The sequence below is a fragment of the Lissotriton helveticus genome, chromosome 4_1 (assembly GCF_964261635.1).
Source record: "Lissotriton helveticus chromosome 4_1, aLisHel1.1, whole genome shotgun sequence".
NCBI lineage: Eukaryota > Metazoa > Chordata > Amphibia > Caudata > Salamandridae > Lissotriton > Lissotriton helveticus.
In genome coordinates, this window is record NC_136063.1 from 1,606,895,029 (window position 1) to 1,606,913,584 (window position 18,556).

Consider the following 18,556-nt stretch of genomic DNA (forward strand, 5'->3'; position numbering starts at 1 on the left):
AAAGCTTGTGCTCGGGAAGGTACGGGTTCTGTACGCGTCCCGTACTTCGTCTATAGATATATGTATGATTTTACTTCTGATTTTCTCAGGAACTACTGAATGGATTTACACCATTTAACAAAAAGCTTAATATGCGAACCAAACTACCTTTTTGCCAAATTTGGAGTAATTCCGTTCAGCAGTTCGGGCTGTAGCAGTGTCTAAAGGTCCCTATGGAAAATTGCATGGGGAAAACCAGTTTTGGAACCCCCTTTTTTCTCGGCCCCCGCTTGACGAATCACCCCCAATCTTTCAGGAAAGGAGCGGAGTGCCCCATCTTCTTTGAGAATTTTGCGAAGATTCGTCAACCGGCGCCAAAGTTATTCCAAATAGAATCTTGCGGATTTCCTATAGAAACTAGGTCCTAACTATAATTACCTACTGGCGACCGCCAGTAGGTAATATATATATATATATATATCACTGGGGAAAAACAGGTTTCAGGGACGTTATAGTTAGTTGGACATTTCACTCGTACAAAACCAGAGCAATTCGGCTGTTATAGTTAGTTGAGCTAACTAGAATACGCACCCCCGCAATGCACTGCTGATGACTTCACATATTACATCACTCATGACATGGTAAGTGACAACACTAATCCGTCTCCCAAGATGTCTTCAACCTCACTTTTCTCTTAAAGATTCAAAATTCCTTGACTGCTCAATATTAGGCCTACCAAATATATAACAGCAATCCTAAGCATAGCACTGTTGTAAGTCTGACCACGTTTTTGAAAGTATGCATGTGTGTGCCTCTGCTTTTACCTAGTGACTCGTTACATAAATATAAACATACAAATACTTGATTACCTGTGTTTAAAACAGCATACTCTGTAAATTTGTGTACAAAAAGGAAGAAGCCAATAGAAGTGCAGAAAGAAGCAACAGATGTACAGAAAGAGGCAAGAGGGGTGCACAAAAAAGCAAGAGAAGTGCTCAAAGAAGCAGCTGAGGTTTAGAAAGAGGCAAGGGGGTGCAGAAAGAACCAAGAGATGTGCAGAAAGAAGCTAGAGCAGTGCAGAAAGAAGCAAAAGCAGTGCAGAAAGAACGGAGCGGTGCAGAACGAGGCAAGAGGGGTGCAGAAAGAGGCAAGAGAAGTGCAGAAAGCGGCAACAACGCAGCAGAAAGAGGCAAGACAGGTGCAGGAAAAGAAGGGTGCAGAAAGAAGCAAGAAAGATGCAGAAAGATGGAAGAGGGCTGCAAAAAGAGGCAAGAGGTGCAGAAAGAGGCAAGGGAGATGCACAAAGAGGGAAGAAGGGTGCACAAATGGAAGAAGGGTACAGAAAGAAGCAAGTGAGGTGCAGAAAAAAGCAAGAGAGGTGCAGAAAGTAGCAAGAGAAGTACAGAATGAAGAAAGGGTTCAGAAAGAGGCAAGAGAGGTACAGAAAGAGGCAAGAGGTGCAGAAAGAGGTGCAGAAAGAGGCAAGAGAGGTGCAGAAAGAGGCACGAGAGGTGCAGAAAGAGGCACGAGGGATGCAGAAAGAGGCACGAGGGATGCAGAAAGAGGCACGAGGGATGCAGAAAGAGGCACGTGGGATGCAGAAAGAGGCACGCGGGATGCAGAAAGAGGCACGCGGGATGCAGAAAGAGGCACGCGGGATGCAGAAAGAGGCACGCGGGATGCAGAAAGAGGCACGCGGGATGCAGAAAGAGGCACGCGGGATGCAGAAAGAGGCACAAGAGGGATGCAGAAAGAGACCAGAGGAATGCAGAAAGAGGCAAGAGGGGTGTAGAAAGTAGCAAGAGACGTACAGATTAAAGCAACAACGGTGCAGAAAGAGGCAAGAGAGATGCAGAAAGGTGAGAGGTGCAGAAAGAGGCAAGAGAGGTGCAGAAAGCTGAGAGGTGCAGAAAGAGGCAAGAGAGATGCAGAAAGAGGAAATAAGGGTACAGAAAGAGGCAAAGGGGTGCAGAAAGAAGCAAGTGAGGTGCAGAAAGAGGTACAGAATGAGTGTAGAAAGAAGCAAGAGCAGTGCAGAAAGAGGCAAGACGGGTGCAGAAAGAAGCATGAGAAGTGCAGTATGAAGCAACAGGGGTGCATGAAGAGGCAACAGAGGTTCAGAAGGAGTCAGGAGAACTGCAGAAAGAGGCAAGAGAGTTGCAGAAACAGGCAACAAGGGTACAGAAAGAGGGACTGGGTGCAGATAAAGGCAAGAGAGGTGCAGACATTTGCAAGAGACATTCAGAAAGAAGCATGAGCAGTGCAAAAGAACCAACAAATGTACAGAAAGAGGCAAGTGAGGTGCAGAAGGAGGCAAGATGACTATAGAAAGTGGCAAGAGAGTTGCAGAAACAGGCAAAAGGGGTACAGAAACAGGAAACAGGTGGGCAGACAGGCAAGAGAGGTGCAGAAAGAGGCAAGAGGGATGCAATCATTTGAAACAGAGGTGCAGAAAGAAGCAAAAGCAGTCCAGAAAAACCAACAGAGGTGCAGAAAGAGGCAAGCGAGGTGCAGAAAGAGGCAAGCGAGGTGCAGAACGAAGCAAAAAGAGGCGTAGAAAGGCAAGAGAATGGCAAAAAAAAGGCAAGAGGTGCAGAATGAGGCAGGAGAGGTGTACAAAGAGGCAAAAGGGGTACAGAAAGGCCAGTGGGGCCAGCACTATATTGTTTGATCGCCCCTGGGACCTGGCCCACCTGGGGGCTGATTAAAACAGAGAGCGGGAGACGGCGCTTCGTTTAAAAAAAAAAAATTTGCCGGGGTTCGCGCACTCAGCACGATTTCTGTCCCTGTGGGACCCCACTGAGCAGGCCCCTTTTCTTGTTTTTTATCTTTTTTTCAAAACTATTTTCTTGTTACTCGGTTACTGAGTCACAAGATGTATGCCAATACTTCTTGGTTTGGAGTGTTGCAAGCCAATTAGAAAGAAGCTCATGCTCTGGAGGGTTCGCAAATCCTCCTCAGCCACCAGATATCAATGTTCTTATTTTTTTAATTTCTCAGGAACTACTGAACGGATTTACACCATTAAAAAAAAAGCATGCTTTCTGAACCAGGCCCTACCTTTTTGCAGAATTTGGTGTAATTCCGTTCAGCAGTTCGGGTTGCAGATTTGTCTGAAGTTTTCTATGGAAATGAACATGGAGAAAACTCATTTTGGGACCCTCTTGGCCCCTGCTCAACAAATCACCCTGAAACTTTCAAGACGGGCTGACCTGAGTGAACCATTAGTTTTGGAAAGGCGCCAAAGATATTTGCAAAAGAAAAAACGCTTTTTGAATAGAAAAGAGGTTCTAGCTATAACTACCTACTGGCGACTCCCAGTAGGTAATATTTTAAATATATGCGTATATATTTTTATGTATATTTTTATATATTTACACACACATAAATACATATGAATGTGTGGGTATGTCTAAATATATATATATATATATATATATATATATATATATATATATATATATATATATATATATACTCACATCTTTAAAGCTCCTCAACTCATACCCATTCTAAAATTACCTTTGCGACCCTAAAGCCCTTACCCACCCTACACCCTCAAAATTCCCTTGCTACCACAGAACCAGTACCTTCCATAAACCCTAAAATTAACCTTGCCACCCCAAAATCTATACCCACACTAAAGCCTAAAATTACTCTTGCCACTCAAAAACCCATACCCACTTTAAACCCTAAAATTAACCTTGCCCCCCAAAACTCATACCCACCCTAAAAATGCCCCTGCCACTCAAAGCCCACACCCACCCAAATCCTAAAAATTCCATTGCCACCCAAAAACCCATACTCACCCTAAACCCTTTTAAACAAAAACCTTTCCCTTATGTGTGTGTGTGTTCATTTTTGCGTGTTTGTGCATGTGTGCGTGTGTGTGTGTGTGTGTGTGTGTGTGTGTGTGTGTGCGTGTGCGCACATGATGGAGGCATCAAAATTATTTTTAAAACTTGCCAAACCTGCATTTTCACTAGGGAGGACATTGTGGACTGCGAAAACGCTCTTTTTTTTAAATTACCCTCAACTGTAACTTCACCATGTCCGGGCTACCTTAACCCCGACTATCTCCGCCCCCTCTCTATCCACTTTCCCCACACTCTCCCGGGAAGTAATGTCCACTATCTGCAATAAAATTAAATAAAGATCCCCATTGACCCCCTCAAACCAGATGAGCTCCAGAAATTCCTACCCCAGCTGCTTCCACCCTTTTGCGATGTAATAAATGCGTCTATGTCTTCTGCTGTAGTCCCCATTTCCTGGAAATATGCCACGGTGATCCCCCTCCTCAAATGGATGATCCCAAGCCTGAAAATTTCCGCCCCATCTCACTTCTTCCTCTGGTATCTAAAATTGCTGAATCATATATCCACTCCATCCTTACTACGTTTATAGAAGCTAATGAACTTCTGGGTTCCTCGCAAAATGGCTTTCGACCACGCCATAGCACTGAATCTGTCCTACTGGCAGTTACCGAACATCTTCGGAGCTCCGTGGATGAAGGTCTCACCTCAGCTCTGATTTTTCTTGATCTTAGTGCTGCATTCGACACTGTGTCTCATCAGATCCTTTTGCAGCACCTAAACGATATTGGAGGTGCGGTGCTGAACTGGCTCTCATCCTTCCTAGCTGAGAGATCCTTCCAAGTGATTGCCCCCTCCCACCCCCTTCAGTTCTCAGACACACGCTGTGTGTCAGGGGGTTCCACAGGGCTCCGCTCTGAGCCCCACCTTATTCAATATTTACATTCAACCTCCAGTAGCAGTGGCTAAGGATAGGGGTCTAACTGTGGTCTCCTATGCTTATGAGACATAGCTTGTGGTCGCATTATCCGCTAACTCCGTACAAGAAGCTGCCAAGTTTAAAAACGACCTGACGGCCATCGCAAGGTTGGATAACATCCAACTGCCTACAATTGAATGTCAATAAATCTGAGATCCTCCTCGCAGGCAAAGGCACTCACCTCTGGAGCAAACACAGGTGGCCGTCCACCTTAGGGACCCCACCTAAGCCCAAACAGACTGTAAAAAATCTGGGCGTCTGGGTTGACTCTGCCCTGACCTACCAGGTACTAACAAAATCGGTAGCCAGAGTCTGCTTTGGACTCCTACAAGGACTCAAACCATTGCTTGAAGTCTTAGACACGAAAACCCACCAGGTCATCATCCAAGACACCATACTTTCGAGACTGGATTACGTCAGCTCTCTGTATGAAGGTATATTTTACTCAATAATCATGACCTCAAATTTGCTTTAGTAATGATTGAACAATCCACATTCAACTCGATGGATATATATAGTGAAAAATATGGACCCTTTCAGTACGAAGAGCATTTTCTGTGAATGTAATGCTCTGGTCTTGTAAAATCTTGGATTAGTGAAGATGCAATTTTAGCCTAGTTCATGTATACATTTTGCGTTAGCACAGTGTAAATGTGATTTATCTTTCCATGTTTCACATGTTTTTCAAATATTTTTCACTGTATATCCATCGAGTTGAATGTGGACTGTCCTTTCTTTTATTGCACCAAATGTGAAAGTTTAAAAAACGTTTGTGTTCAATCATTACTAAAACAAATTTGAGGTCATGATTATTGAGTACAATGTACCTCCTGCATAAGTAAAGATGTGTTTAAATCTCACAATCACCTGATGTTGTTTTGTGGGTACAATTGTCTAAGGCCCCAGGTGGTCGTAGGTAAGGGCCAACCCCCCCCATTCACACAGAACTTTTAGAAGGTAGGCATTTTTTTTGTTTTAACCATTCTGTGTGCCTCTGCCATTTGTGTATTCACTGTCTGAGTGCAGAGTGACAGGAGCTGGGGATGTGTATTCACACTAGACATACACAAGGGGGGGGTTGAGGTGTGTCTTGCCTTTCCTAGGTGACTCCTAGCCAGGCTGAATAGACCTGGCTACATTTAGAGTAGTGGGAGGAGTTGTTGCTTGTACCTGAATGGACTGTGGCTGCCTCTCACAAAGTTGTTTCCACCTCCTGTGGTGTACCTGGCCTGAGCCAGGCTGAACTGGTTTATGTGTGCCAGGTGAACTTTGTGCCAGCTTCAAACATAAATGTGATATACGTTTTGGGCCCCTGACGGCAGAACTTTAGATTACTGCTGGACTAAGGAACCTCCCAGGAAGAAGAGCTGAAGAGCTGTGAGAAGAGACTACCACTTTGCTGTGTGCTTTGCTGGGTTGGACTGCAGTTGCTGCTTCTGTCTTGGGCAGAGAAAGGACTGGACTGTTATTTCTGCAACCTAAGTATCTCCAAGGGCTTGATGTAGAACATGCCTCCTGTTGGAAGTCTCAGGGAAATCAAAGATTTAAACATCTTCTGGGTAGCGCCTCTGGGACTGTGTTTCAGTGTCCACAGAGGGAAACTGCCGTCCGATGCCATCACTGAGACTGGCAGCGGTTCCGTGACCTGAAGGCACCGAAGAGGGCACCCCAATCCTGGTCTCACGGATGACGATGTTCGCGCCATCACTGAGCCGCTGCTTGCACCTTGACCTGTGGGCACTGCACTACGCACCGATTGACTTCACTCTGAGCCCTGGTCTCATCGATCACACCGCTGCAAGCACCATGGTTTGGGGGCACCTTTTGTAAGTTACATGACACACTGCCCATCCCACCACACACTGCAGTCTTAGCCCACCAACTGGCACCGTGGCTTGCACCGTGACAAGCACCGCACGACTTCGCACCGCAGCCCTGGTCTCTCCGACGCCACTGGACAACCACCACTGATCTGCTGTTTGCACTGCGACCTGCGGGTGCTGTACTGCTCCGCTTCACACTGCAGCCTCCACGTCCTCCACAGCCGGCCCGCACTGCAGCTGTCAGCCGGAACTGTTGGATTTGGGTGTACACGACATTGCGAAACCCCTAGACGGAGCTCTCAACTTCAAGGAACTGCATTTAAAGTCTATTTTTGCATTATTGGTATTTTGAAGAACCGTATGTTGGATTGTTATTGTTTTGGTCTTATTGTACACAGATAAATATTGGATATTTTTCTAAAACTGGTGTGGTGTGCTTTTTGTAGTTTTTTCACTGTGTTACTGTTATGTTTACACATTGCCTTTGAGATAAGCCTGACTACTCATACCAATCTACCACTTGCGGGTGAGCAGGGATTATTTTAGACGTGTAACACCCTTATCCTGACTAGTGGTGGATTCTGCCTGGCTTAGGTGCATACCCTAGCTAGCCTAAAAAAAATTTTTCTAACAGTATACATTATCGCTAAAAACGATTATTCGTTTGAATTATCATTATAATTTTAATGTGAAAACAGATACAAAGGCTATGAAAAGTATGGCATTAGAATAATAATGCATTTGCTGTGAAGATGTCTCAATATGAGTTACCAGAACTAAGGAGACAGATAATCTCAACACAGATATTGTTGTATTACTCTCTTTTATACGCATACATTATTTTTAGGAACGTTTTGCAAACTGTGCACCCTTTCCTGTTGTATTTCAATACAAAAACCATTTTCTTTCAAAATAATGTCCGCACACAAGATATATTATTCAGGTAGTCTACAATAGATCGGGCAAAAAATAATTAATTTTCGTTAAAAAAATCCTAGAAATTAATTGGAAAAAACAAAGGTTAAAGTAACATTATAATTAGGTGAATTTCTCAGTGACAAGATTAAGGTTTTGAACTAAAGGCCAAGTTCACCACAGGAGGTGGAGACAGCTTTTTGAGATGCAGTCAGCAGTTATTGTTAGCTGTGTCAACTATAACTTGCGCCCTGCCATGCATTGCTTATGACTTCACATATGACAACACTCATATGTTCTAAGACATTTATGACATTACTGATGGCACCTCCAGTGGCATCATTGATGACATCACTGATATCATCCACAATTCGCTATCCCGCTTATTAGTCTATAAATTAATATGGTATTAGAGGGCAGACAGTAAATACAAAATGGCTCTGGAGAATATCAACCATCATTACTACCATCACAGATACAACTTCCTAAGTGTAGAAAGTATGTTTTTGTGCAACATTGACCCTATACCATATGCTTAACAGCTAGCATAGTTCACATTAACCATCATCCACAGATACATGGGAAGCCCTGCAGGAGCACAGCGTTTAATCTGCATACAGCTGTTCAGAGAATGCCAAAATAGTGAATGCCAATTCCAAAATAAATGCCATATTACGGACAGCCTTTATTTGTATTAAACCGCAGACACACACCAAAGCTACATAAAGAAATGACGTTGATATCAGTAGAGAACTGGGTACTGTAAACAGTTCTTACTTCATGGAGCGAGTTCATTCTTGGCACACTGTTTGTAAACAGTGAAACTCGTGGGAAATACTCCAGAGTATTGAAAAGAATCTACCCAGAACACTGTAAATTCTATGCAACAGTTGTCAAAAAAGACATTATTTTCTAAAAATACCCAAAGATCTGAAGGAACTAAAGACCATACTACCTGCACCCTTTTTTTCTGTGGCAAAACCTTTACAGATCGCCAATCTTCTGAAGCAAAACAAAGACACGTACATAGTTTAGTACCTGGTGCACACTCTAGTCAATGTGAAGTATAAAAATTATCATGCTGACATGATGCTCTCTAATAACTCAAGGCTGCTTACAAAAGTTAGCATCTTCTACGTAGAATATTTTTCCTATTCTATGGTGCATTAGATGCACATGCATTTTGTAAACACACCCATTAGCTGAGCCCAGGCTAAGCAACATTACTGATTGATTGATTGACTGTCGGAAAGAGTGGTGACCTCTCCCATTGCAGGCTCTTCCTTAATGAAGCTAGATGACTGTTCCTCTATCAGGCAGTACATTTATTGACATTGAAAAGTCTTTTTCTGCTAGTTCTCTGTTAAAGCCTGTACTATCCTAGAGTCTGGAAGCTCCTAGTCGAATATCCTGCTGGTCCTTTAACAGCTATATACAACCAGTCTATTGGAGGTCACTACTGTGCCCCAAGATTGGGAAAAGGCATTGTTGCTACCTCTTTTAAAGAAGTCTTCGGCAGATCTGTTGGTGCTTAGCAATATCAGACCTATCTCTCTGTTGCCATTCCCTAGTAACATTTTATTAGCAAAAAATGTTCTAAATATTTGAAAGAAAACATTTCATTAGATGAGGCTCAATTAGGGTTTTGCCCTCTTCATGGAACGGAAGGGGGACCGGTCACCGCACTGGATGATCTACTTATGACTGCGGACAAGGGACATCAGGTAGTTCTTGTGTTACTTGACCTATCTGCTGCATTTGACACTGTAAATCATGAAATTTTGATCACCATGCTGGTTAAGTTGGGAGTAAGTGGACGAGCTCTGGGATGGCTGGTACAGTTCTTAGAAGGAAGATCACAAGCGATTAATTTACCACCTTTTCGATCCTCATTTGGTGCAGTTAAGCAGGGAGTTCCTCAGAGCTCCGCTCTCAGCCCATCACTTTTTAATGCGTATCTCCAACCTTTAGTTAAACTTATCAGTTTGCATGGCATAAAATTTGTGTATGAAAAGCAATTAATTCTCACGTTGGATTGCACTTCACACTTTCCAGTGCTGTCCTTTCATGACTGTATGATAGACATTTTGAAGGGGCTTCAATTTCATTTTGGGGGCCCGCTACGGGCCTCCAAAGGCAAAGACCATATGCCTTTCCATGGCGGCAATGCCGCTATAGAAAGGCTGATCTCCACTGTAATCCTAATATGGATGGCGGTGTCTTGCAAACGCTGACACCATATTAACCATGTTTCCCGCACGGTCGCCGAGACGACCAGCGGCAAAGGGGCAGACGGTCTTTGCGTCCGCCGCGGACCACCCAGCCATCCTAATATGTCGGGGGGTCTTTGAGGAGTGGATGGCGGGCAGATCGCCCCTGCTGGGCCAGCAGTGACTACTGCCGGCCCGGCGGGGGCTATCCACCCGCCATCCTTAATGGGCCTCTTTGTTTGGTTTCAGAATTTTGAAATAAACTGTAGGCTTCATCTTTTGTTTTCTATATGTACTTCTTAATTGCTGTTGCATGAAACAATTGTTTTTTTCCCCTGAACTGGCTTCTGTCCTCCAGTTCTATTATACATTGATGTGTCCTGTGTGCCTTTCAAGGTACAGGGATCCAAAGTCTATCTGTGTAGATCAGCATCTGTTAGATTGCTGCATACTGGTTGAAAGTCAAGACCTATCTCATGCTGACTTACTGGTTGACGCATCCTGGAGTTGTGCATAAGGTTTTTGATTGAAAGAAAAATATTACCAAATAGCTGCGGCACATGTACTAAAGCATGAGCCTTTACGGGAAAAGCAGCTGTACTTTACAAAATTGCATAAATCATAACTGTCTCGAGGAGAAATGCCGATAAGAAGAACACGGATTACAGGTCAAAAACATCCCCTCATTTAAGCACTTTTTTTCGTTCTCTTATACATAGATTTAGCTGAAGACCTATTGTGAACCTTACAGTGCAATACATAGAATGGACCTTGGGTCAGCTACTTGCTGATCATGGATGGCTTCCTTGTCTACCCCTGTTCCCTGCTCCTGGTTCGATGACTCTCCTTCCTCTTCTTGTGTTTGTCTCACCCAAGGAGCACTTCAGTCTCACTGTGTTTTGACTGGAGGGTACAAATCCTTCCACTGCTGATGTCAGTCTTTGAATTTAAATGCCTTTGCTGCGCTATATTCCACCCCTCTCTGGGTCGCCCGCTTCCCCGTTCTCCTTTCTATAGTAAAATATGGCCCACCCAGTCCCCACTTGTCCTTTAAAAACTTCTCTTTCTGAGCACCGCCTGCTGCTTACTGGTGGATGTCCATCTTGATTTTTTTTAACCATTTCACCTGCACAGTTGGTATCTTTGGACGCATTTGCTTTCAGAAAACCCATTCAAAGATGGCCGCCACATATCTGCAAACTTCCATAGCAGTTGTCTTTGAATGGATTTTCTTAAAGCAGAAGTATATTCAATAATAGCTGCAGAGGCCAATCTAGAGCAGTTTTCTTATGCTTTGAGAAAATCCATTAAAATGTTTATATGGGGAGTATGTAATTTTTCGGCAGATGTCGTTGAATGGATTGTTTGCAGCATTACCAATTGCATACACCATGCTCATCTAGGAAACCAAAACCAAATTGGCAGAGTTAAAACTTTTAAAGAGTGAGACCTATTGGCTTTGACAATGCTTCTGTATAATGCATTCTATAACACACAGAAAAGAAAACATCTACACTATATTGGTGCGCTTGGTGAAAGCACTGGAACCATGTTTAGAAACTGCATAAATACATTGTTTAGATACTTTCCAAAATAGTGCACCCCTCAGCTGCTAAGTGCAGTTTACAAAATAACTGAGCACTTTCATAAGTCATAAGCTAAGTTTAAATCTGATGACTGTAGATTTTATTTTAAGCTTTATAGATGTGTGTCTCTGAATTCGTATTGTGTGGGAGAGTTTTCTTTCCATTCTTCCTAGGGAGGCTTTGTCTTTAGAGTGCCTCTGATGTTTTCTAAATACTCTAGTTGTAGGCCTTGACCACCCTAAAGAACCATTGGCAATGCCAATAGGTTGGCTTTAAAGTGATGTTTTATGGTAATGTCAAGCCTTACAAATCAAAAACATGGGAATAGATATGTATATGTGTAGAAGCAGAGGTCTGTAGAATATTACTTTTGTAGGTTAAAATGTTAGATGACAGCTGCCCTGTCAATCCATACCTAAAAATCCATGCTGGTCTACGACTTCCCTTCTACCATCTCTTCTGCTGCCAGAGAAAAGCAACATAAGTTACCTAAGACACTTAAATAGCATTCCACTTGCATGTGTGTGCTCCTGAAACGTTAAGGCTAGGCAGCTAGATAAATAAACAAAAACAGCTGTGTGGAGAGCAAGCAATTCTTTTGTGAAAGCACACAACTTCTACCCAATCAAAACATGTACTCCTGGGTCTCATCATGTGGGTGGAGCCAAAGCTCCTCTCTAGTAATGTTCACATAGTTGCCTGGTGAAAGTTGAGCTGTCTAGCCAGACCATAAAATATGGCCCAGTATTAACTAACCATGTATGCCAAACAGCACAAAGACTTAAGTAGACTCGGTCTCGTCCAAATGCAGTGTAACATTAGTGGAATATACCATTCGGTCTTATTGAGAGGTAAGCTGCCTACGATAAAAACAAAGTCACAAACGCTCTCAAATCCCTAACTTCTGACTAGATAAATCCTCTGTCATTATTACCTTCACTTTTGTGGAGGATACCATCCTTCACTCTCCCTTAACCGCTCCCCAGCGTGTGTCCTTTAGTCTGTAGAAATATATATTTTCTCGAACCGTAGTTCAGCTGTATGTATCTAAAAACATTTATTTAGTTCCACTGTCTGACCTTCTGTACTTGGTGCTCGTTGTATTACTGGACTGTGCTCCCAAGGCCAGTTTTTTCTCTATCAACAGGTCTTAATTTTCCCAAGATCTTGGCCCCATTGCTTGTCCTCACTGCTGGGACTGTTTTAACTCTGCTTTTGACTAAAGGATAAAAGCTGCAATGGTATCCTAGAGTACAGACATGCACTGTTCCATACTTTCAGTGAACTACATGATTGTTGGCTGTGAATCTTTGTTTGGACTTCTATTTAAGTCTGACCTTGCAACTTAATGAACGATGCAGGGAGAAGCCTGTTGCACACCAATGGCAGTTTCCACGTGTTCGAACTTTAACCAAAAGGACATTTTCATGCAGTTTTGTGTCTTGCAATTTTAACTGTGTCTTGCAATTTTAACTGTCTTGTTGATGACCTTAATGTAACTAACAGTGTAAAAATGTCGTTGACACTATAGTAAACAAAGTAGGTCCCATTACAATATGTTGGGGATTGCGCTCTGGAATTCAATTTGAATCAGAAAGCCAACCCTGTTGATCTGATCTTAGTTATTTGCTATTTGAACATAATCTGCTTGAATCACAATCCTTGTTGTGTAATCACTGGGGGCATCGAGCACTTGCTTTTCACTTTCTGACCATTGTATATGTTATGAAGGTTTATAAAAAATAATTTTGTTTTGATTGAAAGTGCAGTGTTGTATTTCATAACCTATACTGGCGTTGTTGAGAACTTGTATTTACCTCAAACCATTACTATCTTTCAATAATAGTTCATTTATAGAGCGCCTGGCTACCCCAAGAGGTATGTCTCTGCGCTAGAAGCACAGCAGTAAGAGTGGGCGAATAACTGGACTAAAGTTTGTAGAGCCAGGTTTTTAGTCTTCTGCGAAAGATTGGTTCAGGTTTCTCGGCTTGTAACCAGAAAGGGAGTGTGTTCCAGTTCTTGGCTGCTAGATAGCCAAAAGATTGTGCGCCTATCCTAGCTTTCCTTATCCTGGGAATCTTGAGTAATTGTGCTCCTGTCAATTTTAACTCTCGACCAGGATTGTACGGGGTGAGGAAATCATGCAGGTAGCTGGGGCCTTTCCCCTGTAGGCTCTTATGACAGAAGCACATGGCTTTGAAGAAAATTCTCTTCCCGATTGGCAGCCAATGGAGGGAATTGAGAGCTTGTGTCGTTGAAGATCGACTCAGTATATTAAGAATAAGGCGTGCCGCTGCATTTTGAATACGTTGGAGTCGTTGCACGCAGTCTTTTGGTGCACCCAGATAGAGGACATTCCCATAATCAAATTGCGAGGTCACCAGAGTATGAACTATGGTTTTTCTTGCTGATACAGGAAGGATGTCTAGGGTTTTTCTTAGCATCTTAAGGGTGTCAAAACATCTCCCTGCCACCTTTCTAGTTTGGGTCTCAAACAAGAGTTTAGGATTAAGCCATATTCCCAGGTTTTTTACCTCGTTTTTGGGCTCGAAATAGGCCCCAGTGCCTGGGGCCACCAGGCTGTACCCCAGATGAAGGGAGATTTCCCAAGACCTCTGTCTTGCTGCCATTCAATTTAAGGCAGTGGTTCGACATCCATGCGGCCAGATCATTGAGACAAGAGGAGGACTGTACTGCAGACTACCCGGAGTCTTGTGCAAGGGTCACCACAAGCTGTGTGTAGTCAGCGTACGATACAATTGAGATCTTGTATCTGTCCATAATCATAGCCAAAGGTCCAATGTACAGATTAAAAATTGTGGTATTTAGGAGTAGATCCAGGTGGGACCCCTTGATGGAGGGGCAGGAGTTTTGATTGATTGGGGTGTTGAACAACTTGGAAACTACGATCTGCCAGAAAGGACCACATCCACTGTAGTGCTACCCCATCCAGTCCGCACACCCGTAAACGCTGAAGGAGTAGCTTGTGGGATACTGTGTCGATGGCGGCACTTGGGTCTAACACGACCAAGGCCATCGTCTGCTGGCATCCGGCATTGTTTTGAAACAATTCCTTATTGAACCATTGTCGTGCATGCATGTAAAAGCTCTGGTTCCTAGTAGGCATATTGGGTTGTTCTTGTTTGCTTTGATGGATTCGCAATAACTATGCCAGCACTTCTGCATTTCTCATAACGTTTTATAATAAATGGATCAGACCTACATCGTTTGACAGAACTGTTCTCAAGTAAATAAATAGCCCTATAGCTTTTATCATTGAGCATAAGCTTTTCCACAAGACAAGTATCATGCATAAAGTTATGGAATTATACAGTTGGCAAAGTAATATTCAACCCAAACTAAGTGGACTTAACCATGATTATCTGGCTGCAAATCTACCCACAGCGCTTGTCAAATGGGGTAAATAACTCCTCTTGAATACTTTGTTATTGTATGAGATTCCCTGTAACAAAATTCCGGTCTACATGCTTTAATACAGTATAATATGAATCTGAACCTAACTGCCTATTGATATTAACCTAAGCTTTTCACAGTAAATTGGTCTGGCCTATTTCTTTTGTGGTAATCTGTCAGAGGAAACCGATCAGACTTACGGCACATGGTGTACGTTTTCCCAGTGAACCAGTGAAGCCTATAGCCTTTATCTCTGACTTGTCACCATTTTTTTTTAATTGAGTTTTATTTAGCAGGAACTTGACCCGAAGGTATCTGCTATCAGAGCGCTTTACAGGAGCACCAGTTGCATTACACAAGGACACATTCATTTTTATTAGGCACGGGGAGATTAAGTGATTTTTCCAAAATCACAGGATGTTGCATGTCCTTGCCGAGACTCGAACCCAGATTTGAGGCCGACTGCCCTAGCTGTTACGCCACATCCTCTCCTCTAACCAATTCAGTCATTCTGTATTACGCATAAACTTTACAGCAAAGCAGACATCTGGCATAAAGTAATGTAATTACAAATATGTACAAAATTATATTTGGCTAAATAATCTACAGTTACTCCTAAGAGAGCCAATCGAGGATTATCACAGTACCGATTTTGTATCCCCAAAATTTGTTTGCTTGGGTAACCAACACCAAAACCCTTACCTAATGTAATCTGTGTGATTCCACGTAATCAAGCAATCAGGATTTGAAGAGCGCGGCTGCTTCACCCGTGAGGGTCTCGAGGTGCTGTGGGAGGGTGCTGCAGGATCATGCATCCTGATCTTATTGGTTAAACTTCCAGATCCTTCCTGAACTGCTGAAGTGATGGTGAGGCTCTGAGGTACAGGGGCAGGGAGTTGCATGTCTTAGCTGCCGGGTGGGAGAAGGAACGGCCTCTGCTGTTTGCCTGGCGGATGTGGTGGGTAGCTGCTAGATAGAGGGATCCAGAATTGAGTTCCCTGGTCGTTTGATGATAATTCACTCATTTTTTGAGGTACGCTGATGCTTCATTGTGTTGTGCCTTGTAATCATAGGCCAGTAGCTTGAACCGGCATCTCTTCACAACTGGTAGCCAATGGAGTTTCCTGATGTGAGGGGTGATGTGCGTTTGTCTGGGAAGGTAGAGGATGAGTCTGGCTGCTGTGTTCTGGAGGTCTGGAGTTTCTTCAGGAGTTGGGTGATGTTTCCTGCATAGCGGGAATTGATGTAGTCTAGTCTGCTGGTGACGAAAGCTTGTGTGACTTCGCCTGGTGCTGGGTGGAAGCCATGTGAAGATCTTCCTGAGCATTCGGAGGGTGAGGAAGCAAGTGAAGGAGATTGCACTGACCTGCTGCTTCATCGGCTACCGGGTGCTAAAATTAGAAGCATTTCCAAAGTTCCAGTTAACAAAACAACATACAACGGTAACAAGGATTTTCACAGTGAAACTCTTTTTACTCCCAAGGTTTGTCAAGGGTAGCCAACAAACAAACAAACCCTTGTCTAATACAGTACTTTGTGCAACTGCATTGAAATATCTTTCTACAGGCTTTAGCAATAGTAATAACAATCCACTCCTAGTGGTCTGCTATTAACAAATACTGTACAAAATAAATATACCAGGTCTACTGCTTTTGTTGTAACATTTTACAATACACTGATCCGATGTTATTATTAACTTGTCACTATGGCCAACTCAGGTGTAATGTGTTGAGTATAAGCAATCCTGCAAAGCAAAAAGGCTCACACAAGCCTAAGCCCCTTGCTCAGCACTGCTTCTTAAACCACTTTTTCTGATGATAACATAACGTCTGGTAACAGCTGAACTGTCCTTAGAAAACTAAAAACTTAGGCAAGGGTTTAGTGTTACCTGTCAAAAGGTAGATATGTATTAGGCTAAGCAAAGAAATGATTTCAGGTTGATGGCAAAAAAAAAAATGCTCAACAGTCTTAATTACTTCCTTCTAATTTGTTTTTGCGTTCCATGTACTTGTGTGTGCTCTGTTCCAAGACACCTGGATGTTCTGAAATTTTCACAAATTGGTTTCTTTTTCCTTCGCAGGGGTTTTATTATTCTTTCTACAAGACTATCATCGAAGCACCTTCCTTTGTCATTGGTGTTAAGAGTATAATAGAGGACGCAAGCACAGAATATCCTCTAGTCATTAATTCCTTGAAGAGGTTCAATGTTTATCCTGAGGTTAGTAATTATTTTCTACTCATTGTGATTTTTCATTTTGCTGAATTATTTCAGTGTAGCATGTACATTGAGAAATTACTATATGTTGACGAGAGCTAGGTATTCAACAATTGACTGTAACATAGAGAATGCTGAGAGAGACGGGTGGGGCAAGATGGTGGCCGCTTAGTTGGTCGTTTCACTGTGCTGGTGGATAGTGACAGCAGAGCTGCTGACCCGTCGCTAATATGATATCCGAGGAGAGGGGCACTACAGTACTTTCACCCCCGAGCCCCGCCCCCCCTGGATCCTCCCCCAAATCTAGATGCTCCAGAAGCTAACTCGTGAAGTCCTTGGAGCCCTTCGCCTAGACACAGCTCTGCGTTGGCTGAAACGCCTGATTAAGGAATACCTGTTGCGGTTGCTCGGACAGCTGATCCCGAGTAGCAGAGGGCGTCCCATCACGATGGCTCCGAAGGCAATGTCGGCAGCGGCGATGGCGAAAGCAGCTGCGGCGGCGGCTGCTCGAAAGGTGCGTGATGGAAACGCAATGGATTCGGCGGCGAGCAGCGAGAGCCCTCCGCCGCAGGCAAACAAACTTCTCTTCCCTGATGCGCCCGCAAACAGAAGGGGAAGAGGCGGAGTCTCATCCAGGAATCGGCCTTCAGCACTATCGGTTGTGGAACTGCTGTAGAAGGGGAAGGATGGAGTGGCTACTGGGATGGCTGGTGGTGCTACGGGCCATGAGAGCAGTGCCCAGTGTGACAAGGTGAGCCAAGCACTCAGTCAACAGGGGGTCCCACAAGCCATCACCAATACTAACACTAACCCTGACATTCCGGGCATTGACAGTGTGACAGATAGAGGTTTACCCTCTTCTTTCCCCTGGACTATTTCCTCTGAAACAGTGATAGACGCCAGTGGATATGCCAGTAACGTGCAAACGGGCTCTGAAAATGACTAAAGTGCGGTGACCAATGGAACTGAGGCGCAGAATATTTTGAAATCTCAGGTGCAGATCACTGAGCACCCCCAGATTCTTGAATGTGCTATACAGCCCCTACTGGTGATCTCAAATAATGACACAGCTGATTTGACAAGGGGAAATGGCAGAGATGTTGTGGAAAAAGAGCCAAGTGACTGCTTCTTTTCTCTATCTGAAGGGGCAGAATGGTCAGATGATTTACTGAGTGCTTCGCAAGGGGGTAGCAGTCTCGAGTCGGATGGGTTAGACAGTGATCTATAGCTCCCTCCAACAGCTGTGAAGTCCTCACAGCAGAGTTGTGCTCGGAATAAGTCGAGTCGCAACAAGGGTCAAAGTGACCTGTCGTGGGATCACTCTTCAGTTACCCCGTTGACAGGGACTGCAAGAAAGGCGCCTATGGTGGAGGAAGCTATACCCCCCACTCTCGACATAATACACCAGGCTATCCTGGCTCATAGGGAGGAGACCAGACAAGGCAGCTGGAAAGCCTAGGCAGGGATGAGGAAAATGCAGGGGGTGGTGAGAAAAGTATCCAAGGTGTTTTCAAATCTGGGAGATAGGGTAACCGACTTGGAGGAAAGGATCGTTGGGACAGACGCAGCTAATGCTGTATCGCTGGTGGAGGCTCAGGGCGCTCAAATCAAAGACATCCAGTG

General features: G+C 43.8%; 1 protein-coding gene across 1 annotated transcript in view; it reads left to right on the forward strand.

Moving 5' to 3' along the window:
• Positions 1-18,556, forward strand: part of DPY19L1 (dpy-19 like C-mannosyltransferase 1) — a 543,661-nt gene that overhangs the window by 117,155 nt on the left and 407,950 nt on the right. Inside the window, exon 4 of the mRNA XM_078688229.1 lies at positions 16,799-16,936. Within this exon, the coding sequence (XP_078544355.1) occupies positions 16,799-16,936 (138 nt within the window). The remainder of the gene's footprint in view (positions 1-16,798; positions 16,937-18,556) is intronic.